We start from the raw sequence: 25,862 nt of genomic DNA on the forward strand, positions 1-25,862 counted from the left end.
ACTTCCAGCACAGGAACTGAACTCTATATGGACAGAGAAGAGACACAAGTGCCTATATGGCCTAGTATTGTCGGTGCAAGTAAATAAAGCCAGATATTAATAGGAGTGGTACTCACAATGTATCAAGCACCTCTTTTGATGCTAAGGGAGCATGGAGGGATCAATCAAGGTAGGAAATTTGACTTTATAACTTTAGTTTATGATATTATGTATAGACCTTATGAGGTTTTATTTGAATGACATAAACTAGTGAGCTGTGGATGATTTTTTTATATGTGTTGTATGTTTTATGTACATTGTATAACTCTATGACATTCTGTATTATCCGATTGGCTATGAAGTCAAATCACATTTTGTATTATCTGATTGGTTATGAGGGTATGAACAATTAAGCTAACCCCTCCCATTACCATCTGTACATCATCACCCTAATTGATTTTAAGGTATATCTAGCAAGTGTTCAGTAAACATTTTATGAAGCCTGATGAAACAGCCATTGGCTGAGAAACGCGTTGCCTGTTATTTTAACTTATTTTAATAAAGCCTGTTTTAGAATTTGAACACTTGCTGCTCTCTCTTATTTGGAATTTTCTCCACCTGCCTTATCTGAGGACATTTATTACTTTGACCATCCTGGGAACCATCATCTCTCTCCTGGATACCCTGCCATAAGTCTGTTGGGTGACCATATTGATCCCTCCATGCTCCCTTAGCATCAAAAGAGGTGCTTGATACATTGTGAGTACCACTCCTATTAATATCTGGCTTTATTTACTTGCACCGACAATACTAGGCCATATAGGCACTTGTGTCTCTTCTCTGTCCATATAGAGTTCAGTTCCTGTGCTGGAAGTTGGTCTTCTGGGTGACCGAATAGATCCCAGACTGCCCCTATTAGCACTAACTGAGGTGCTCTCCTAAATGTGAGTCTGTTTGTCTATCTTAAGATCTACAATTTTGGACCAAACAATATTGGGCCATGTGGCGCTTCTGTTTTTTCTTTTTTTAGATTGCTACTAATAAGTACTATGTTTTCTCTTTTTTTATTTAACATTTGTATTTTTACTTAAGCATCGGTCTATATTGGACTTTTTGCCCACACAAAATACCTGTGTCTTGAATAATTATAAAATTTTCTATTTAACATTCTACACAGTGACTGCTTTTTAGTTTCAGAGATAATGTATATCTGTTCTCAACTAGCCACGGCAAATGACATGAGTAAGACAATTCTTAAAATAATGTAATGTAATATGTGTCAAGTGAAAGACTATAAGAACTCTTTTATTTTTTTAAATTATTTTTCCTGTAGATATTGGCATTAAAACCACAGCTGTTTCCCTTTGTTAGCCTACTCATCTGTAAGAGCACTTTTTTCCTAAGGACACATCATGCGGTGGTATGGCCAACCATTGGCCAAATTGCCCTCACCATTCACTGTAAAGAAGTGCTTCCTCACATGATAAAGGCATTGACTAAAAAGAAGGGTCGCACATGAACTGGATGAATACATACACCCATTTTCTCCATAATAACATTTAAAACTGCACCTTTCATTTAAAAAGGGCAGTTATTGTCACCTTAACTAGATTCACTATTTGTGGTGACCATTGTGGATATACCTATATTCCAAGAAGAATAAGCAGTGCCCATGGCATAGACTATTAGGTTTGTAACATTTTTATCATGCAAACAAATAAATAAATAGTTTGTGCAGATATGCTATACAATAATCTCTCTGCCATTTTCGGAATCCACCGGGATGCAGCAAAGGCAAACGGAGCATTACAAAAAAATAAATAAAAAATAACCTCCGCAATAATTATTAAAGAAAAATAACCGTCTGCATTAAGTAATAAAAAAAAACCTAACCGTCTGCAATAAGTAATAAGAATATAAAAACCACCCACACAAAGTATTAAGAAAAAAAATACCCAATAAAATAATTAACCCCTAAATCCGCCAACTACAACATCGCAAACTACCTAATACATCTATTAATTCCTAATCCGCCAACCCCCCACAACGCATTAAACCTAATTTACCTATTAACTCCTAAAGCGCCAACCCCCACAACACAAAAAATAATTTAATGACTAAGCCCCCTAACCTAACACCCTATAAATTAACCCCTTAATTACATAAAAAATACTACATTACATTTAAAATTTAAAAACATTACATTACATTAATCTAACATTACAGAAAATAAAAAAGGATAACATTACAAAAATAATAAACAACACTATCCAAAATAAAAAATTAAACCTAATCCCTATAAAAATAAAAAAGACCCCCCAAAAGAAAAATAACCCCTAATCTAGGAATAAACTACCAAAAAACCTTACATTACATTACAAAGTCCCCCCAACAGTAAAACCACCCAGCCACCAAACCCCCCAAAATAAAAAAAAATAACACTAATAAACCTAAACTACCCAGTGCCCCTAAAGGGGCATTTGTATGGGCATTGCCCTTAAAAGGACATTCAGTTTTTTTCCACTGCCCTTAAAAGGGCATTCAGCTCTTTAGCAAATTGCCCAATAAACCCTAATCTAAAAAAACAACCCCCCCCAAAAAAACAAAAAAAACTAACACTAAAGCCCCAAATAGGTACTCATGGTTTCAGAATTCCGGCGGAGAAGGTCTTCTTCCAGGCGGTCCATCATCTTCATCCACAGCGAAGGCGGCATGGAGCAGAGGTCTGGAGCGGTCTTCCTAGATGTGTGCGGAGCGAAGGTGGCGTAGAGCGGAGGTCCAGAGTGGTCTTCTCAGATGTGGCGATCCTAAGCGGCGGTCATCGGCGGTCCTCGGCGAAGGCTTGGAGGTTCCTCTTTATGCGATCGTTCGCCGCACACTAAAGATTGAATTCAAGGTACCCCATATTTATACTGATTTATACTGATTTGAACAGCCAATAGGATTTCAGTAGCTCTAATTCAATTGGCTGTTTTGAAAAATTCAGCCAATAAGAATGCAAGGTACCCCAAATTGATTGCGGTACCTTGCATTCAATATTCAGTATACGACAGACATCGGATGAAGATGAGCCTCCATGCTGCCAAGGACCACCGCCGCCGCGAGGACCGCTGCTGCCGCCACAGATGACCACCGCCTATGATCGCCACATCTGGGAAGACCGATCCGGACCTCCGCTCCGCGCCGCCTTCGCTGTGGATGAAAATGATAGACCCGCCTGGAAGAAGACCTCCACCGGACTTCTAAAACCGTGAGTACCTATTTAGGGCTTTAGTGTTAGTTGTTTTGTTTTTTAATAGATTAGGGTTTTTTGGGCAATTTCCAAAAGAGCTGAATGCCCTTTTAAGGTCAGTGAAAAAGAGCTGATTGCCCTTTTAAGGGAAATGCCCATACAAATTCCCCTTTAGGGGCAATGTGTAGTTTAGGTTTATTAGTGTTAGGTTTTTTATTTTGGGGGGTTTGGTGGGTGGGGTTTTTTACTGTTAGGGGGGGGACCTTGTTTATTTTTAATGTAAAAGAGCTGATTTCTTTAGGGCAATGCCCTATAAAAAGCCCTTTTAAGGGTTATTGGTAGTTTAGTATTAGATTAGGGGGTGTTTTTATTTTGGGGGGATTTTTTTTATTAGGGGTATTAGTTTAGGTTTAATTTTATTATTTTGGATAGCTTTGTTTATTTTTTTCTGTGTTTTTACTTTTTTATTTTTTGCAGCTTGGGGGTTGCATTTTTAACAAATAAACTGCCCTCTGGACAGGCTTATCAACTAGTTACCTATAATTAAACAAATGCAAGACATTGGATTTTTAGTGTAATCATTACTTGACAGGAACATTAAAAAACGTGGATAATGTTGAACTGTGATAGGATTCAATATAATATAAATGACAAAATATAGTTTAAGAATTTTTTAAATCTATTTTTTAAAACAATACAATTCAGTTGTTCGCTCTATTTGAAATGTGATTATTATTTTTTTTACGGATGGAAAACTAACACTTAAAAAATATATTGCTAAATGTAGATTTTAACATAGTAAGACTGTTCATTGGACATTTGATAACACCTGATAATTTTCCATTCAATTTTTGTTCTTTTAGGTTAGCTTCCTACAGCATATTTATTTTTCCTTATATTTCAATACACAAAAAGTTGCATTACAGTGTTTTTTTCTCATATGATTAAAGGTATATGCTCCATCCTTACCTGAAATCCAATTGATCCAGCTATTCCCTGGCCTGGTTCACCTTCTTCACCCTATCAGAAAGGAAATATGTTTTTTTTTAATTGGACACAGTTCATTAGCAGCAGATTTATCTCTCTCTCTACTTTTCTGTATTTCTTAACATTAAAATTAAGCAACTGAACCTACAAAAAAGCCTCTGCAACAATTTATATATACAATTTGTCATGGAGATTTCTTCTATTGTGTTTTTCATGTTGATCATGTTCAGTAGAAGTAAACAGCTGGAAAAAAAAAAAAGTGAAGGCTTGCTCAGTAGCAGGGCTGGACTGTAAAACTAGAACGGCCCTGGAAATATTAGAAGACCAGCCCTCCCCAGCGCCCCCCCTCCCGGTCCCCGCCCCCCTACCTTGGGAGCCACTTTTAAGCTCGCTCCTTAGCAGTATCCTTATCCAGCTCACTGACACACAGAGTCAGGAGAATATATATATCCCTCACCTCACCTGACCTGCTCACATACCTGAATGAGTGGCTGAGCCAGCCTGTTAGTTGCTATTTGCTTCACTTGCTGGCGGCTCTGCCACTGCGCTGCTCTCCACACACTGCAGCTGCGCCTGTCGGCCCACCGGGATTTTTCCCGGTATCCTGGCGGCCCAATCCGGCCCTGCTCAGTAGTAGGGATGGGCTAATAGAATATTACATTTAAAGAAAGCATCAGAAATCCTATTACATTAAATGTATGCTAGAAGGTTGTATAAACATTCGAAATTCAAAACGAACGAACGTGTTAAAATTAGTTTCGAATGTTGCAAAACTTTAGCCCATCCATACACAGTAGTCATTTGGCAAGAAAGATTTGCACTTAATGTGACATGATTTAGTGTTAGATTAATGGCTCCTGCACCTTCAAAGGTGATATCTTAGACCTGTGCCTTGTTGGACCATCCCTAAGTCTGAATACCGGGATGATGTGAAAGTTGTAGCATATTTGTTAATAATAATTAATATTGACATCATTTAATTATTCTAATAAAATGCTGAATGTTTGCTTTCTCATTTATCAAATTACATTCAAGTATTGAATGTTATATTTGAATATCCAAATTCTAACATTTGAATGCTGAATTTATTGTAAGACTATGGGAATTGATATTCAAATGGTAAATTTGAATATTGTATTAAACTATTTAATGTTTATGTTATTCAGATGTCAACATTTGTTCCATAGAAACATTTGAATGGTAAAACAAATGTCCAGGAGAACATTTGTTGCACCATTCAACATTTATCCCTACCGAATACACCCTAAGAGCCCTTAGTTGTCCCTTATTCTGCAACATTGCCACAGCCTAGAAGGTCTGCCAGCTGGCCACCAGCTTCCAAGTCCATTATGAAAAGCCTGATGTTCTAAAAACAGAATTGTCATGCCCCTTTATCCCAATTCACCATCCAACCCCTCCTCTTAAATGCTGTGGCTCCTCCCCAGATTGCTTCAACTCTCAGTGACTGAGCCACCACCCTTTTCATCCCAGATAGTTTCATGGAAAATTAAGAAATTTACCTCAGCAGATGTGTCTTCATAAATACCTGGCCAAACATCACTGTTAGTCATGAAGCGTTGCAAAACTACGTATCTAAACCTTGCTTACATAGACAGAATAATTCAGAAAAGAATAGAGTCAGAAATGTGAGTTTCTGGCTCCAAAAACGGAATGCATTTATTAGCACTTACTGTCCCCTACATTAGGTATCAAATCTTGAAAAGGAAGAAAATGTGGGTGGAACAGCGTGTATCTATGATTAAAACCTAACTTTTATTTCAACACTTAAAAAAAGAATTGTGACATACAATTTAAAAACACAAATTCGCGTAGAACTTGGGAATTGGGGTTAGATTGTACACTTTATTTAGTACTTCTGGGGAAGTCCAAAAATGAAAAAAGGTATCAATGTTCAGATACTATAATACTTAATTACGGTGATCTGAAGAACTAATATATGTGTGGATTCTCTTGTCTCTCTAACAACTACGTTGCTGTATCAAATTATTAATGTGCATACATATGATGTTACTCTGGATATTATGTCTCTCTAGTAAGATTCAATAACGTACACCTCCTCTATTAGGCTTATATCTCAGATTGAGGTGATATTGTATCGTATTAAATCGTATTAGTAAGAGAATAAACTTTTATGATTTTGGATTTTGGTGTGGTGTACACGTGCAAAGATGATTCTACTGTATATGGTGGGGTTCGAGTATTAAGAAAAAATATATATATCTAGCCAAAATAAGCTGCAGGGATACCTGCCTTCAGATAATGCTTATATAGCAAATTTTCTCTTAGTCCTTAGGAGAATAATGGGAGCATTCCCCTTATTTCTGGGGCACTGTACTCTGTACACAAGCTATTGTATCTTTTCTCTTAATCTTATTTAAGTAAATATACCTGAAGAATCGAATCATGCATATAAACACATACACACGCATGCAGTTTGTTGTTTAGATCATTGGTACAGATATTTTATATTGATAGTTGGAGATTATATAGGTTGATACTTGTGAACGATATCTAAGTGTGGCAATGTAACTTAGTTACTATTCTGCTTCTTTTTGAACGTATCTTTTTTATTTTGTATGGATACTTGCTAAGTGCTGAGATTACAAACTGCAAACAAGTTTGTTATTGGTTCTGTTTTTTATGGAATCAAATCGATATTGGGCTGATTAATCCTTCCCCTTATAATAAATATATTGACTTTGACTTAAGTACAGTTTTGTGTGATTCAATTTGTTATATATCTCTGTATATTTTTCTTAATTTTTGTTGGAAGTCAGTGCACTTGACCTTATGTATTGTTTCTTTAATTGCTGAAGTTTGTGTATATGTTTGATGCATACAGTAATATATCCTACTTTCTAGTGTAGTATTTATTCACAATGTTATTTGCGAATTATTGCAGTTCACTTATATTCTTAAGTAATGCTGCTGACTGTATAATACCGTGATGATTTTATATATCTAGATCTAAATAGCTTGCTTAGATAATCTCACTCATATTATTATAGAGCTCTTGATAGTTATAATGTTGAGTGGACTATATAAATATAGGTCTCAGTTTGTTAAATGTAACATCTGAGCTAAGTTGTAATTGTCTTTTGTTTTCAAGCGGTATTGCTTGGGAGCCGGTATATTTTTTAGTATAGCAGTCTTGTGATCTTTGTAATATTGACTAGCGTCTAATATACTATAGTGAAATCAGGTCAGGTAATACTGATACTTCTATAGCAGCGGTTACTCGGTAAAGTTCAGAGCCACACTTTTTTACATTCACACCGTATTGTTGTTTGGTTATCCTTGCATTCACACCGTATTGTTATATTACTAAATGTAAAAGCATTCACTTCGGACTTTCCCAACTTATTTTAAATTATTTCCCAATACTATTTCATGCATTCATTTTTATAGTCTACGTTCTACGTTCTTTTGCTGATTAAAAAAACACTAAATAGGTTGAAATAGAGATGTCAACCTCTCCCTAATAGACAGAATAAACTTGGCAACTATAAAGTCATATGATTTGGTGTCTAGACGGGGTCATTTTTCCGTGTCAGTGAAGGAAGAAAAGCCAAAAACTGGGTGGTCAGTAATTAAATGCTAAACCTTACCACAAGATTACAACTATTTATTTTGTTACAAAAATCATATCTTTATTTTTAGCTTTGATGGTTGTTCAAAATACAATATTGTGAGCAATCAGCAATGGACACAAATTGTTTTGCAATCCAATCACATGTTAATCAATATTGCTATTATTAATATTATTTATAAAGCACTGACATTATCTGCATCACTGTATTTACAGAAATTAAACATTGTAAGAGCCCTGTGTCTAAGATATCCACCATAGATTGTGTTGCTCTTAAATTCAAGTTGATAACTATTGCTTAAGCAGAAAAAGGTTAATTATATACAAAAGGGTTAGTCCTAATTTATTCATAACACGTGCTATAGGAATTCTGTTTGCTCTGTATTGTAAATTAAAGCTATAGGGGTAGATTTACCAATGTCTGTCCGACATAATACGCTGTAGCGTATCATGTCCGACAGACATCGCTGAATGCAAACAGCATACGTTGTTGGCATTTATCATTGCACAAGTAGTTCACCAGAACTGCTTGTGCAATGCTAGCTAGCAGGGGGTGTCATTCAGCCGGATCATTTAGGATCGGGCGGATTGAAGACTGCAGCCTCAGAGGCAGCGGACAAGTTATGGAGCCGCGGTCTTTAGAATATAGAATACATAAAGTTATGTATACAATTTGGAAAGTATTATCTTCAAAATCCTCTTCTGTTTATTTACATTTTGTTTAAATACACAATTAGGATTATCAGGAATGACACTGTTGCTAGAAGAAATCTAGGGCTGGATGCTCAAAGGATCGTCATAATATTGCTATGTTGTAAAGGTATCTGCATCGCAAATAGAAAGTGCATATGAAATGTTCTAAAGTGATTGAATGCTTGTTTGAAAGTAGTCTCACAAAAAGAGGGTTAATACACTATGTTATGTGCGGGTGCCTGCTAGTAGCAAAATATTCTATACTGCAGCAACTGTTAGGTTTGATCTGTTAGGTTTTGCCATTGTGAAGAAAACTGGATATTGGAATGAAACAAACACAATGGACATTTGTTATATTCTATTAAAGTTGTTTGGATTGATCCCTTTGCACACTGTGTAAAGATAGACTTTTGATAATTAAAATTAACCATTTAATTTCCAAAATTATAGGCCAAGTAGGTAATGTAATAGTTTTCCCTTTGATCTGGTCTAGTATGGTTATAAAGTTCATGTTTGTAGGGCGTGTTATTTATATGAATTATACTGTCAAACTGCTTAACTAAATAGGGGTGTTAAAATCAGAATGTTCCTGTTTACCATTGTGAGCTTTAAAACCTTTACGCACCGTAAATCGCGTTTGACTTGTTATACCAGCAGCATGGATAAACTGTATGAGAAATTTCTTTTGTATGTTTATTTTTGTATATGAAATAGTGTTTTCTTGTTCATTGAAACCCCAACCCATTAAAATGAGTTGAGCTTGCAGGGGACTCAGATCTCCTTATTTTATCACTTTCTTATCTTTTATCTTTCTATACACCAAAGCCTAATACATAGAGATAACAATTGAAAATTAGCATTTTATTACTCTTTATTACTCTCTCCCAACTCCCACTGGGAGTGTAATTTCATATGCTGTATATGTTTAAACATATTTTCTATACTCAGTACTTAAGTATTAAAATTTTGAGTTGAGATGGGAATACCACAGGCAAAATCAGCTATTTGTGAGCAATCAAATACACTCCAGCAGGTAAACTAGATCACCATGGAAACAAATTAAAGGGAAGACAAAATAAGGGCATGCTGTCACTAACTGCATTCATGTCTAATAAATTCAGGCTAATGTCCTATATTTCTTTGGACACTTAAAGGGACATTGTACTGCAAAAGTGGTTTCCTGTTAATGTGTTTCCATTGACTTGTCATACAAGCTGCAAAGTTTAAACAGTATGGAGAATTGATCCTTTAGGTTCATTTTTTTTGTATATAATGTATTTTTGTATATAAAATAGCTTTTTCTGCTAATTGAACCCACAACTCAATCAAACGGCCTGAATTTGAAGGGAGATAAGATATTCAACAAGCAAAAGCAGCAATTTTGTATGATTAGATAAATGCAAAGGAGCTGTTTGTAAACTATTTAATATACTCCAGCAGATAAAATTAAAAATTAAGAACACATTAAGAAGAATTAAAGGGGAGAAAAGTAATCACAGTACACTGTCCCTTTAATAGACTTTTTGTCATGGGCAAGACTCATAATACAGGTACCATCAATTTGTTACACACCCTGTAACCTGGTGCTCCTGTGTCTCCTGGGGGACCTTTTAATCCTCTTGCACCTTTGATTCCCTTTAAGACATAAAAAAAATACATTTGCGGAATTATTTAAAGGAGTAAATGTGTATATTTTGAGGCAACACTAAATAACCTCAGAATCACTGTACCTGACACTTGTTGTAAATGTGACTTTTCTGTGTATAGGAAATACCATATAACCAGGGGAAGTAAAATAGTTAACCAGGAAAAAAAGGTACTAGTTTTCTCATTAGTAAATATAGTTAAATTACTTTTATTTGTCTGCTGTAATTTGTTATTAACCCTCTACTAGTGGACAAGAGGTCATTTCAAGATCTACAAATAACATTAGAAAAATATGTACAAGTAACCCTCCCATAATGCCCCCTCATTATATTATGGAAATATATATCTAGAGCTTCCCATGCAAACTACCCTTAGTATTCACAGACACTCAAAAACAAGTTCAATTAATCTACATAATGATTACAGGAATGAGCTAATTGTAGGCACAAATAATGTTCTGTGTGTTGAGGAGAGAAGAGCAATAGAGCTTGATTGATGGCTGCACATAGATGTCTGTCTATCTTTATGCCTATGAGCTCAAAATAAAAATGCTCAGTTGAGTTAATTCCTGGTTAACAGAAACCCTGATGTACGTTTCCTCAGGTCAGTATATGTATAAGTATACCCTAAATGCCTCATAGTTTTTGCCATATAGTCATTTATTTTAATCCATTTTAACATTGCCAAGTGACAGTATAAAAACCATTTGTATTACCTCAAGGCCTGCAGGGCCTGGTTCTCCCTTGTAGCCATTTATACCGATTTCTCCAGCGACTCCCTTTTAAAAGCACACAAACAAAGTCAGTTTTTGACGCAAATATTTACATGACAATGGAGAATATAGGTGTTTCCTCACCGTACAACCATTTTCTCCATTAATGCCTTCATGTCCTTGCGGTCCTAGAGGTCCTGTTTTACCCTGCAATACAAAATGTGTTATTTGTGAAGTAAAAACTGCTAATAAAACACAAAACAATGCAGAGCTATCGTCTGAAAACACAATACAGTTCACTGCCAGATTTAGTCAGCATTTTTTCCCATGTAATATAGGAGGTAACTATTGGATGAATCTCTTTCATTGTTCAACTATAAAAAAATAACTACATCATATCACAGCCAAATATAACTTTACTAAATTAGTTTTTAAGCTCTTCATGACTGCAGAATATTTAAGGTCCAATATAAATTTCCTTTTCAAATATAATTTTTTTTGTAACACCAAGTAGAACTATTTGAGTGAAGCTCATTTCATTAGTCAGTGATAATTCCAGAACTGAATGATACCTGCAAATATGGCTTTTGAATAGTCAAAATGACTTTTGAATTATATGTATTCAAAGATCCATATTGCAAAGCCAATGTAAAGTAAAATCTGATTGATAAAACTCCTGTCTTTATTTGCTGCTAATATGATTATCAACCAAGAACAACCACCATGTTTTAACTAGAAAAAAGAAATCGGTCTCATGTTATTTTATTTATGCTCTTCAGTACAAGAAGGAAATGTTAATTGGCAAATCATTTTACATGAATTATTTTGTTTGCTGCAGATTGTCTTCTTTTCTGGACATCTGCTTGGATACCAGATTGCCAAATTAAAGGACTACTGATGTCAAAATAAAATTTTCATGATTCAGATAGAGCACACAATTTGGGGTCAATGTATCAAAGTGCGAGTGGACATGATATGATGTATCATGTAAATGTCGACAGCATTATAATTATACAAGCAGTTCTTGTGAACGGCTTGTGCAATGCCGCCCCCTGCAGATTCGCGGCCAATCGTCCGCTAGCAGGGGGTGTCAATCAGCTCGATCGTATATGATCGGGTGGATTGAAGACCGCAGTCTCAGAGGCAGTGGACCAGTTATGGAGCAGCGTACTTTAGACCACTGCTTCATAACTGCTGTTTCCGGGGGGCCTGAAGGCTCGCGCGGAAACAGGAGCATCAAGCTCCATTCGGAGCTTGATAATTCGGCCCCTTTCAAACATCCAGTTCACATCTATTATCTAAATATGCACAATCTTTTATATGTACACTTTATGAGGCACCACTTCCTACTGAGCATTTGCAAGATTGACTGTATATTTATATTGTAATTTGTGATTGGCTGAAGGCTGTCACGTGATGCAGTGGGAAGGAATATAAAACTAACTTTAAAATTTGTCAGACAAATCTACTACTTATGTGAAATTCAAACTAAGGGCTTTTGCACTGCACCGTCTATTTATTATGTATTTATTAAATATGCTACTAAATATGCTATTCTACTTTGTTAAGTGGTCCTTAACCATAAATTATGATGTGTAATAAAGTGAGCACACTGTAGATTTAGTCACATTTTAAAAAAATCTATTGTTGGTTATTTGCTTAAAATTATTTTCAATGGTAAAAAATTCAGCAATCATGGAATCTTAGGGGCCGATTTATCAATGTCTGGCAGACATGATCTGCTGTAGTGAATCATGTCTGCCAGACATCGCTGAATGCCGACAGCATACGCTGTCGGCATTTAACATTTCACAAGCAGTTCTGGTGAACTGCTTGTGCAATGCCACCCCCTGCAGATTCACGGCTAATCGGCCACAAGCAGGGGGTGTCAATCAACTCGATCATACGCGATCGGGCGGATTGCAGACCGCAGCCTCAGAGGAAGCGTATGAGTTAAGAGGCAGCGGTCTTAAGACCGCTGCTTCTTAACTCCTTTTTCCGGCGAGCCTGAAGGCTAGCGCAGAAACAGGGTGATTAAGGGCCATTCGGCCGTTGTTAAATCGGCCCATAAATCTATATGATTTTATTTTATAATTCTGCTAGGTTCCTGCTATCTAATAGTAACATGAATTTTAATTAAAGAAGATAAAATGTCAGCAAGAGTATGAACTGTTCACTTCTGTTCTATAATACCTATTTAAGTTAGTTTCTTCACAAAAAAATGACTTTCATGTTTTTGTAGGACACTTTCCTAAATAACTTAAATCTAATATATATTAATGCTCTCATAAATAAATAAATTATCTTGAATAAATAGTTACCTTGTCTCCTCGAAGTCCACGGACACCAGGAGGGCCTCTTATTCCCTGTTCACCCTTTTCACCCTAAAAAAACAACACCGTTATGTCCTTAATTGACATTCTAGAATTCATCATTTGATTCTCTATGTACTTATGTAAATTCATATATATATGAAGGTGCAGATTAGACAAACATTATTTTTTTTCCTGCATATTTCATGGTGTAAGACTGATATTTCTAATATCCCTTAGATTACTACATTTATTTCTGTGCCTTCACCCTCTAACAAGTGAATGATCTAGTAGAGCAGAAATTTCACAAACTGATTTGTGGCAAAGGTGCCATTTAAAGTTGAAATGAGGTACCGACAAACTGGAGCAGCAGATGAAAAGTAAAACTTAACTTTTAATATGTCCATTAAAAAGTTCAGTAAAATCACAAAGGAAAGCTGACTTTGGAGTCCTATGCATTTTGTGCCTAGCTTGGCACTTTGGCAGGGAAAGCATAGGCCCTTTATTGACATATTTTTATACAGACATAAATTAACCCTTCATCTGCTTTTCTTCATTACAATATGTCTAATCACAAGTGGGATGTGAAAATATTTTCATAAAATCATATATTGATTTTAAATGAAAAAACAAACAAACAACAGCAAGAAATGATTAAACATCTTCTAACAGCATTATTATACTTAGAGCCTAAAACCTACAGGGATGTAATCATTTCAAAGAACCCTATTATGAACACTTAAGATAAATGGAGATGGATCAATTATTCTAATTTATATTGTGGTAATTATAAAATATGCATCAGTATTCAAATATATATTGGTGATTTATGTATTAGTATACATTTATATCGTAATTGGTACATAATAATACATACATGATACACAATGAAAATCATTAATACCACATTGGATAAAGCCGCAGGTGCACTGACAAGCACAGTGACATCTCTGTGAAGTGATCCCTGACATTGTACAACTGGTCACACAGGGACTGGAGGTCTATACGGTTGGACCCACTCGACAGGAAGGGTGAACAATCATTGAATATATGCAGTCTTGCAGTTACTGTTTACTAACATTGCTAAGGGTTAAGCTGTGTGATATATAAATGTATCAGTTTGTAATATAAATATATATTATGCCATTTGAAGTCGCTGAATTTTTCAGTATGGTTCATCCTATTGTCAATGTTTGTGTATGGAGGTTTCATGGCTATGTGCTGGACCTTTCATCTGAATTCAACTAGTAGTGGTGTCCACAAAGTTTTGGCCATATACTGTATTGTATGCATCTTTGTTTTCCTCTTTCAATTATATTTTAGTTTAACCTACTGTTAGTTGCATCTCATTTATACCAGGGAACAATGAAATTCCACAAGGCTCATTTTTACCAAGTTAGGTGAGGAGATGGAAGAGATGTGTGGCCCATATGGAATTTAATTGGCTATCTTGTCCTCACTTCCATGATAATTTGAATCAAGACCTTAACTTGTGAGTTATATAGCTATTGTTAACGATAAATGGGCGGGTGTTCTGGAATGTTGCTGTTTACAATGAGAGGTAACATTTTAACTTTGGTGTGCTACCCGCCATCATTCTCATAGCTGGTTGTTAAAGCTAATATACAGAAAAACAAAATTTATGCTTACCTGATAAATTTCTTCCTCTTGTGGTGTATTCAGTCCACGGGTTCATCCATTACTTGTGGGATATTCTCCTTCCCAACAGGAAGTTGCAAGAGGACACCCACAGCAGAGCTGTCTATATAGCTCCTCCCCTAACTGCCACCCCCAGTCATTCGACCGAAGACAAGCAAGAAAAAAGGAGAAACTATATGGTGCAGTGGTGACTGTAGTTTAAAAATAAAAAACACCTGCCTTAAAGGGACAGGGCGGGCCGTGGACTGGATACACCACAAGAGAAAGAAATTTATCAGGTAAGCATAAATTTTGTTTTCTCTTGTAAGGTGTATCCAGTTCACGGGTTCATCCATTACTTGTGGGATACCAATACCAAAGCTTTAGGACACGGATGAAGGGAGGGACAAGGCAGGTACTTAAACGGAAGGCATCACTGCCTGTAAGACCTTTCTCCCAAAAATAGCCTCCGAAGAAGCAAAAGTATCAAATTTGGAAAATTTGGAAAAAGTATGAAGCGAAGACCAAGTTGCCGCCTTACAAATCTGTTCAACAGAGGCCTCATTTTTAAAAGCCCATGTGGAAGCTACCGCTCTAGTGGAATGCGCTGTAATTCTTTCAGGAGGCTGCTGGCCAGCAGTCTCATAAGCTAAACGGATTATGCTTCTCAGCCAAAAAGAAAGAGAAGATGCCGAAGCCTTTTGGCCTCTCCTCTGTCCAGAGTAGATGACAAACAATGCAGATGTTTGACGAAAATCCTCAGTTGCTTGTAAATAAAACTTTAAAGCACGAACCACGTCAAGATTGTGTAATAGACGTTCCTTCTTTGAAGAAGGATTAGGACACAGTGAAGGAACAACAATTTCCTGATTGATATTCCTATTTGATACTACCATAGGAAGAAACCCAGGATTGGTACGTAAAACTACTTTATCTGCATGGAAGATCAGATAAGGGGAATCACACTGCAAGGCAGATAACTCTGAAACTCTTCGAGCCGAAGAGATAGCTACTAAAAACAGAACTTTCCAAGATAACAGCTTGATATCTATGGAATACAAGGGTTCAAACGGAACCCCTTGAAGAACCTTAAGAACCAAATTTAAACTCCATGGTGGAGCAACAGGTTTAAACACAGGCCTGATTCTAACCAAAGCCTGACAAAACGCCTGAACGTCTGGAACATCAGCCAGGCCCTTGTGAAAAAGAATAGACAGAGCAGAAATCTGTCCCTTTAAGGAACTAGCCGATAATCCCTTTTCCAATCCATCTTGGAGAAAAGATAGTATCCTAGGAATCCTGACTTTACTCCACGAGTAACCCTTGGATTCACACCAATGAAGATATTTACACCATATCTTATGATAAATTTTCCTGGTGACAGACTTTCGAGCCTGAATCAAGGTATCAATGACCGACTCGGAGAAACCACGCTTTGATAAAATCAAGCGTTCAATCTCCAAGCAGTCAGACGCAGAGAAAATAGATTTGGATGTTTGAATGGACCTTGGAGTAGAAGGTCCTGCCTCAGCGGCAGAGTCCATGGTGGGAAGGATGACATGTCCACCAGATCTGCATACCAAGTCCTGCGTGGCCACGCAGGTGCTATCAAAATCACCGAAGCTCTCTCCTGCTTGATCTTGGCAATCAGACGAGGGAGGAGAGGAAATGGTGGAAACACATAAGCCAGGCTGAAGGACCAGGGCACTGCTAGAGCATCTATAAGCGTTGCCTGGGGATCCCTTGACCTGGACCTGTAACGAGGAAGCTTGGCATTCTGACGAGACGCCATCAGATCCAGTTCTGGTTTGCCCCATAGATGAATCAGCTGGGCAAATACTTCCGGATGGAGCTCCCACTCCCCCGGATGAAAAGTCTGCCGACTTTGAAATTCCGCCTCCCATTTCTTTACTCCTGGGATATGGATAGCTGAGAGATGGCAAGAGTGAATCTCTGCCCATAGAATTATCTTGGAAACCTCCATCATGGCCAGGGGACTCCTTGTTCCCCCCTGATGGTTGATATAGGCTACAGTCGTGATATTGTCCGACTGAAATATGATGAACTTGGCCGCTGCTAGTTGAGGCCAAGCCTGAAGAGCATTGAATATCGCTCTTAGTTCCAGAATGTTTATCGGAAGGAGGGCTTCCTCCTGAGTCCACGAACCCTGAGCCTTCAGGGAGTTCCAGACTGCACCCCAGCCCAGAAGGCTGGCATCTGTCGTCACTATAGTCCACTCTGGCCTGTGGAAACTCATTCCCTTGGACAGATGGACCCGAGATAACCACCAGAGAAGAGAATCCCTGGTCTCTTGATCCAGATCTAACAGAGGAGACAAATCTGTGTAGTCCCCATTCCACTGGTTGAGCATGCAAAGTTGCAGTGGTCTGAGATGTAGGCGGGCAAACAGAACTATGTCCATTGCCGCTACCATTAGGCCGATCATTTCCATACACTGAGCCACTGATGGCCGAGGAGTGGAATGAAGAGCACGGCAAGAAGTTAGAAGCTTTGATATCCTGACTTCTGTCAGAAAATTTTTCATTTCTACTGAATCTATTAGAGTTCCTAGGAAGGAAACTCTTGTGAGAGGAGAGAGAGAACTCTTTTCTATGTTCACTTTCCACCCATGAGACCTCAGAAAGGCCAGAACAATGTCCGTATGGGACTTGGCGATTTGAAGAGTAGACGCCTGAATCAGAATGTCGTCTAGGTAAGGGGCTACCGCTATGCCCCTCGGCCTTAGAACCGCCAGAAGGGACCCTAGAACCTTCGTAAAGATTCTTGGTGCCGTGGCTAACCCGAAGGGGAGAGCCACAAACTGGTAATGCCTGTCTACGAAGGCGAACCTGAGGAACTGATGATGATCTCTGTGAATCGGAATGTGGAGATAAGCATCCTTTAAGTCCACTGTAGTCATATATTGACCCTCCTGGATCATAGGGAGGATGGTTCGGATTGTCTCCATCTTGAAGGATGGGACCCTGAGAAATGTGTTTAGGATCTTGAGATCCAATATAGGTCTGAAAGTTCCCTCTTTTTTGGGAACTATAAACAGGTTTGAATAGAAACCCAGCCCCTGTTCCTCTCTTGGAACTGGGTGGATCAATCCCATAACCAGTAGGTCTTGAACGCAACGTAAGAATGCCTCTCTTTTAATCTGGTTTACAGATAGTTGTGAGAGATGAAATCTCCCTTTTGGAGATGACCCATTGAATTCCAGAAGATATCCCTGGGAAACAATCTCTAGCGCCCAGGGATCCTGGACGTCTCTTGCCCAAGCCTGGGTGAAGAGAGAAAGTCTGCCCCCCACTAGATGCGGTCTCGGATTGGGGGCTACTCCTTCATGCTGTCTTAGAGGCAGCCGCAGGTTTCTTGGCCTGCTTCCCCTTGTTCCAAGCCTGGTTAGGTCTCCAGACTGGTTTGGACTGGGCAAAATTTCCCTCTTGTTTTGCATTAGAGGAAGTTGAAGCTGCGCCACTCTTGAAGTTTCGAAAAGAACGAAAATTATTCTGTTTGCTCCTTAACTTATTGGACCTATCCTGAGGAAGGGCGTGAACTTTTCCTCCAGTAATGTCAGAAATTATCTCCTTCAGACCAGGCCCGAATAGGGTCTGTCCCTTGAAGGGGATGTTAAGAAGTTTAGACTTTGAAGTAACGTCTGCTGACCAGGACTTAAGCCATAGCGCCCTACACGCCAAAATGGCAAAACCTGAATTCTTAGCCGTTAGTTTGGTTAACTGAAAAACGGCGTCAGAAATAAAGGAATTAGCTAACTTAAGAGCTTTAATCCTGTCTAAAATATCGTCTAACGGGGTCTCTACCTGCAGAGCCTCCTCAAGAGACTCGAACCAAAAAGCCACTGCAGCAGTAACTGGGGCTATGCATGCAAGAGGCTGGAGGATAAAACCTTGATGTATAAAAATTTTCTTAAGGAGGCCCTCCAATTTTTTATCCATAGGATCTAGGAAAGCATAACTATCCTCAACGGGGATAGTTGTACGCTTAGCTAGGGTAGAGACTGCTCCCTCCACCTTAGGGACCGTCTGCCACGAGTCCCGCATGGCGGCATCTATGGGAAACATCTTTTTAAAAGCAGGAGGGGGAGAGAACGGCACACCTGGTCTATCCCATTCCTTAGTAATAATTTCCGAAAACCTCTTTGGGACTGGAAAAACATCAGTGTAAACAGGCACTGCAATGTATTTGTCCATTTTACACAATTTCTCTGGAACCACAATGGGGTCACAGTCATCCAGAGTCGCTAAAACCTCCATAAGCAATAAGCAGAGGTGTTCAAGCTTAAATTTAAACGCTGTCATTTCAGAATCAAACTGAAGTAACGCCTTCCCTGAGTCTGAAATGTCACCCACAGATAGAAGCTCACCTGCCTCTGCTTCTGAGTATTGTGAGAGAATATCGGACACAGGCATTAAAGCGTCAGAAAGCTCTGTATTAGTTCTAGCCCCAGAGCTGTCTCGCTTTCCTTGTAACCCTGGCAGTTTGGAAAATACCTCTGTGAGGGTATTATTCATAACTGCCGCCATGTCCTGCAAGGTAAACGAATTAGACGCGCTAGATGTACTTTGCGTCACTTGAGCGGGAGTTATAAGTTCTGACACATGGGGAGAGTTAGATGGCATAATCTCCCTTTTTTAGTCAGAGAATCCCCTGGAGATAAATCTTTAAGCGCCATAATATGGTCTTTATAGTTTATAGAAATTTCAGTACATTTGGTACACATTCTAAGAGGGGGTTCCACCATGGCGTCTAAACATATTGAACAAGTAATTTCCTCTATGTCAGACATGTTTAAAGGGACACTGAACCCAAATTTTTTCTTTTGTTATTCAGAAAGAGCATGCAATTTTAAGCAACTTTCTAATTTACTCCTATTTTCAATCTTTCTTCGTTCTCTTGCTATCATTATTTGAAAAAGAAGGCATCTAAGCTTTTTTTTGGTTTCAGGACTCTGGACAGCACTTTTTTATTGGTGGATGAATTTATCCACCAATCAGCAAGGACAACCCAGGTTGTTCACCAAAAATGGGCCGGCATCTAAACTTACATTCTTGCATTTCAAATAAAGATACCAAGAGAATGAAGAAAATTTGATAATAGGAGTAAATTAGAAAGTTGCTTAAAATTTCATGCTCAATCTTAATCACGAAAGAAAATTTTTGGTTACAGTGTCCCTTTAACAGACTAGTAATGAGACAAGCAAGCTTGGAAAACACTTTAATAAAGGTAAAACAGCAATTAAACAAAAACGTTACTGTGCCTTTAAGAGAAAAAAACTAACACTTAAACTGCAAAACAGTGAAAAAATATAGCAAATTCTTTGAAATTTTTACAGTGTGTGTAAGGGACTAAAGCAGCATTGCACCCACTTGCAAATGGATGATTAACCCCTTAGGCCCCAAACCGGATTGAAAAACGTTAAAAAATGTTAAAAGACAGTTGAGCACCCTACCACAGCTCTGCTGAGGCTCCTACCTGCCCTTAAATACGATTCTGTGCAGAAATAAACCCCTTGTAATGGTCCTCAGGTGTCAGAGGACTAATCTAGGGAAGCTGGATGTCTCAGTCTGAATAAAAACTGTGCATTTAGAGCGCTAAAATAGGCCCCTCCCACCATGTACTGGATGCCAGAGGGGCCTTAAGAAAGTACTCCTAGGAGTATCTGATTAGCCATGTGGAAACAAGGCCCCAAATTGAGGCCTAGATTTGGAGTTTTGCGGCCAAAGGGGTGCGTTAGCTACGCATGCTTTTTTTTGGCCGCACCTTTTAAATACCGCTGGTATTTAGAGTTCACAGAAGGGCTGCGTTAGGCTCCAAAAAAGGAGCGTATAGCATATTTACCGCCACTGCAACTCTCAATACCAGCGGTGCTTACGGACGCGGCCAGCTTAAAAAACGTGCTCGTGCACGATTCCCCCATAGGAAACAATGGGGCAGTTTGAGCTGAAAAAAAACCTAACACCTGCAAAAAAGCAGCGTTCAGCTCCTAAAGCGGCCCCATTGTTTCCTATGGGGAAACACTTCCTAAGTCTGCACCTAACACCCTAACATGTACCCCGAGTCTAAACACCCCTAACCTTACACTTATTAACCCCTAATCTGCCGCCCCCACTATCGCTGACCCCTGCATATTATTATTAACCCCTAATCTGCCGCTCCGTACACCGCCGACCCCTATATTATATTTATTAACCCCTAATCTGCCCCCCACAACGTCGCCGCCACCTATCTACAATTATTAACCCCTAATCTGCCGACCGGACCTCACCGCTACTATAATAAATGTATTAACCCCTAATCCGCCTCACTCCCGCCTCTCTAACCCTATAATAAATAGTATTAACCCCTAATCTGCCCTACCTAACATCACCGACACCTAACTTCAAGTATTAACTCCTAATCTGCCGACCGTACCTCACCGCTACTCTAATAAATGTATTAACCCCTATAGCTAAGTCTAAACCTAACACTAACACCCCCCTAAGTTAAATATAATTTAATTCTAACGAAATAAATTAACTCTTATTAAATAAATTATTCCTATTTAAAGCTAAATACTTACCTGTAAAATAAACCCTAATATAGCTACAATATAACGAATAATTATATTGTAGCTATTTTAGGATTTATATTTATTTTACAGGCAACTTTGTATTTATTTTAACCAGGTACAATAGCTATTAAATAGTTAAGAACTATTTAATAGCTACCTAGTTAAAATAATTACAAAATTACCTGTAAAATAAATCCTAAGTTACAATTAAACCTAACACTACACTATCAATAAATTAATTAAATAAATAAAATACCTACAATTATCTACAATTAAACCTAACACTACACTATCAATAAATTAATTCAATACAATACCTACAAATAAATACAATTAAATAAACTAACTAAAGTACAAAAAATAAAAAAGAACTAAGTTACAAAAAATAAAAGACATATTTACAGACATTAGAAAAATATTATAACAATTTTAAGCTAATTACACCTACTCTAAGCCCCCTAATAAAATAACAAAGCCCCCCAAAATAAAAAAATGCCCTACCCTATTCTAAAATAAAAAAGTTCAAAGCTCTTTTACCTTACCAGCCCTTAAAAGGGCTTTTTGCGGGGCATGCCCCAAAGAATTCAGCTCTTTTGCCTGTAAAAAGAAAACATACAATACCCCCCCCAACATTACAACCCACCACCCACATACCCCTAATCTAACCCAAACCCCCCTTAAATAAACCTAACACTAAGCCCCTGAAGATCTCCCTACCTTGTATTCACCACGCCGGGTTCACCGATCCGTCCTTGCTCCGACGTCTTCATCCAAGCCCAAGCGGGGGCTGAAGATGTCCATGATCTGGTTGAAGTCTTCATCCAAGTGGGAGCTGAAGAGGTCCATGATCCGGTTGAAGTCTTCATCCAAGCGGGAGCTGAAGAGGTCCATGATCCGGCTGAAGTCTTCTATCAAGCGGGAGCTGAAGAGGTCCATGATCCGGCTGAAGTCTTCTATCAAGCGGCATCTTCAATCTTCTTTCTTCCGGATCCATGTTCATCCCGCCGACGCGGAACATCCATCTTCACCGACGACTTCCCGACGAATGACGGTTCCTTTAAGGGACGTCATCCAAGATGGCGTCCCTCGAATTTCGATTGGCTGATAGGATTCTATCAGCCAATCGGAATTAAGGTAGGAAAATTCTGATTGGCTGATGGAATCAGCCAATCAGATTCAAGTTCAATCCGATTGGCTGATCCAATCAGCCAATCAGATTGAGCTCGCATTCTATTGGCTGATCGGAACAGCCAATAGAATGCGAGCTCAATCTGATTGGCTTATTCCATCAGCCAATCAGAATTTTCCTACCTTAATTCCGATTGGCTGATAGAATCCTATCAGCCAATCGGAATTCGAGGGACGCCATCTTGGATGACGTCCCTTAAAGGAACCGTCATTCGTCGGGAAGTCGTCGGAGAAGATGGATGTTCCGCGTCGGCGGGATGAACATGGATCCGGAAGAAAGAAGATTGAAGATGCCGCTTGATAGAAGACTTCAGCCGGATCATGGACCTCTTCAGCTCCCGCTTGATAGAAGACTTCAGCCGGATCATGGACCTCTTCAGCTCCCACTTGGATGAAGACTTCAGCCGGATCATGGACCTCTTCAGCTCCCGCTTGGATGAAGACTTCAGCCGGATCATGGACATCTTCAGCCCCCGCTTGGGCTTGGATGAAGACGTCGGAGCAAGGACGGATCGGTGAACCCGGCGTGGTGAATACAAGGTAGGGAGATCTTCAGGGGCTTAGTGTTAGGTTTATTTAAGGGGGGTTTGGGTTAGATTAGGGGTATGTGGGTGGTGGGTTTTAATGTTGGGGGGGTTGTATTTTTTTTTTACAGGCAAAAGAGCAGTTTTCTTTGGGGCATGCCCCGCTAAAGGCCCTTTTAAGGGCTGGTAAGGTAAAAGAGCTTTGAACTTTTTTAATTTAGAATAGGGTAGGGCATTTTTTTATTTTGGGGGTCATTGTTATTTTATTAGGGGGCTTAGAGTAGGTGTAATTAGCTTAAAATTGTTATAATATTTTTCTAATGTCTGTAAATATTTTTTTATTTTTTGTAACTTAGTTATTTTTTATTTTTTGTACTTTAGTTAGTTTATTTAATTGTATTTATTTGTACGTATTGTATTGAATTTATTTATTGATAGTGTAGTGTTAGGTTTAATTGTAGGTATTTTATTTAATTAATTTATTGATAGTGTAGTGTTAGGTTTAATTGTAACTTAGGTTAGGATTTATTTTACAGGTAATTTTGTAATTATTTTAACTAGGTAGCTATTAAATAGTTCTTAACTATTTAATAGCTATTGTACCTGGTTAAAATAAATACAAAGTTGCCTGTAAAATAAATATTAATCCTAAAATAGCTACAATATAATTATTTATTATATTAGGGTTTATTTTACAGGTAAGTATTTAGCTTTAAATAGGAATAATTTATTTAATAAGAGTTAATTTATTTCGTTAGATTTAAATTATATTTAATTTAGGGGGGTGTTAGGGTTAAGGTTAGACTTAGCTTTAGGGGTTAATACATTTATTAGAGTAGCGGTGAGGTCCGGTCGGCAGATTAGGGGCTAATACTTGAAGTTAGGTGTCGGCGATGTTAGGGAGGGCAGATTAGGGGTTAATACTATTTATTATAGGGTTATTGAGGCGGGAGTGAGGCAGATTAGGGGTTAATACATTTATTATAGTAGCGGTGAGGTCCGGTCGGCAGATTAGGGGTTAATAATTGTAGGTAGGTGGAGGCGACATTGGGGGCAGCAGATTAGGGGTTAATAAATATAATATAGGGGTCGGCGGTGTTAGGGGCAGCAGATTAGGGGTTCATAGGGATAATGTAGGTGGCGGCGATGTGCGGTCGGCAGATTAGGGGTTAAAAAATGTATTATAGTGGCGGCGATGTGGGGGGATCTCGGTTTATGGGTACATAGGTAGTTTATGGGTGTTAGTGTACTTTAGAGCACAGGAGTTAAGAGCTTTATGAACCGGCGTTAGCCCAGAAAGCTCTTAACTCCTGACTTTTTTCTGCGGCTGGAGTTTTGTCGTTAGATTTCTAACGCTCACTTCAGCCAAGACTCCAAATACCGGCGTTAGAAAGATCCCATTGAAAAGATAAGATACGCAAATGGCGTAGGGGGATCTGCGGTATGGAAAAGTCGCGGCTGCAAAGTGAGCGTTAGACCCTTTAATGACTGACTCCAAATACCAGCGGGCGGTAAAAACCAGCATTAGGAGCCTCTAACGCTGGTTTTGACGGCTAACACAAAACTCCAAATCTAGGCCAAAGAGTTATCTCCCTCAGAGATCATGTAAACGTTTTGTCCCTAAGTAATATAAGTATTAACATGAGTATTACCCTGTTCTGTAAGCATGATCCCAGTTGCTGTTAAATCACTGCATCAGGCTTACCTCAGTACACAAGGCTCTGTCAGCATTTTCTAGAACTCATATCATCTCTCTAGAAATAAAAATACTGAACATACCTCAAACCAGGTAATCTGCAGGCCGTTCCCCCAACTGAAGTTGTCCCATATTCTTCAGTTATGTGTGAGAACAGCACTGGACCTTAGTTACAAACCGCTAAGATCATCAAATCTCCAGGCAGAACTCTTCTTCTAATTTCTGCCTGAGAGTAAAACAGTACAACGCCGGTACCGTTTAAAATAAACAAACTCTTGATTGAAGGTAAAACTTACACTAAGTCACCACATATCTCTTGATACTTCCTTTCTTGTCGAGAGTTGCAAGAGAATGACTGGGGGTGGCAGTTAGGGGAGGAGCTATATAGACAGCTCTGCTGTGGGTGTCCTCTTGCAACTTCCTGTTGGGAAGCAGAATATCCCACAAGTAATGGATGAACCCGTGGACTGGATACACCTTACAAGAGAAATATTAGTATTTAATGTTAATCTCATATACTTCATATGGTCTCCTGGGGATAATCAGATCCCACAGTATACATTTAAACAACTGACAGCTAGCGTATAGGTACCTATAAAGATTATACATACTCATACCACATGAGTATTTTATGTAGAGTGTTTAATTAATAAAGCAAGGAATCCTTACTCAGGGCCTGATGATCTAAAGCTCTCTATTCAGTCTCGGAGTCGTCAGTACTATGAGGTCCCTTAAATAATTATATAAAGGCAAATTTTAGTAGATGTGCATTTGTTTCATTACAAATGCATATTCGTTAAAGAAAAACACAGATAATTGTCTTGTTTTCAGGAAACGAATATCCAAACAAATGCAGTACAACATTTAAAGAAAATAAATGAATAATGATGAATTTGTCAGAATTCATTAGGTTCCTTTAAATACTTATAATTACTTTAGCATACTGGAGAGCCTTGTTACCCCCTCCTCTTCTTCAGAGATCACGGCCAGGCTAATAGCAGGCTTAGTGTGGTGGCTCCCCGGCCAGGCTAATAGCAGGCATAGTGCGGTGGCTCCCCGGCCAGGCTAAT

At 38.5% G+C, this 25,862-nt stretch overlaps 1 protein-coding gene across 3 annotated transcripts in view; it reads right to left on the minus strand.

Moving 5' to 3' along the window:
- LOC128660438 (collagen alpha-1(VI) chain-like) overlaps positions 1-25,862 on the minus strand; it is a 303,740-nt gene that overhangs the window by 42,723 nt on the left and 235,155 nt on the right. For all 3 annotated transcript variants that reach the window (XR_008402529.1, XM_053714284.1, XM_053714285.1), the window contains 5 exons: positions 13,182-13,244; positions 11,005-11,067; positions 10,864-10,926; positions 10,074-10,136; positions 4,181-4,231 (listed from right to left, as the gene is read on the minus strand). Coding sequence is in view for 2 of the 3 variants with exons in the window: in XM_053714284.1 (XP_053570259.1) it covers positions 4,181-4,231; positions 10,074-10,136; positions 10,864-10,926; positions 11,005-11,067; positions 13,182-13,244 (303 nt within the window). In the remaining variant the exon portion in view is untranslated. The remainder of the gene's footprint in view (positions 1-4,180; positions 4,232-10,073; positions 10,137-10,863; positions 10,927-11,004; positions 11,068-13,181; positions 13,245-25,862) is intronic.

Source organism: Bombina bombina, chromosome 5 (assembly GCF_027579735.1).
Source record: "Bombina bombina isolate aBomBom1 chromosome 5, aBomBom1.pri, whole genome shotgun sequence".
NCBI classification, from domain to species: Eukaryota; Metazoa; Chordata; class Amphibia; order Anura; family Bombinatoridae; genus Bombina; species Bombina bombina.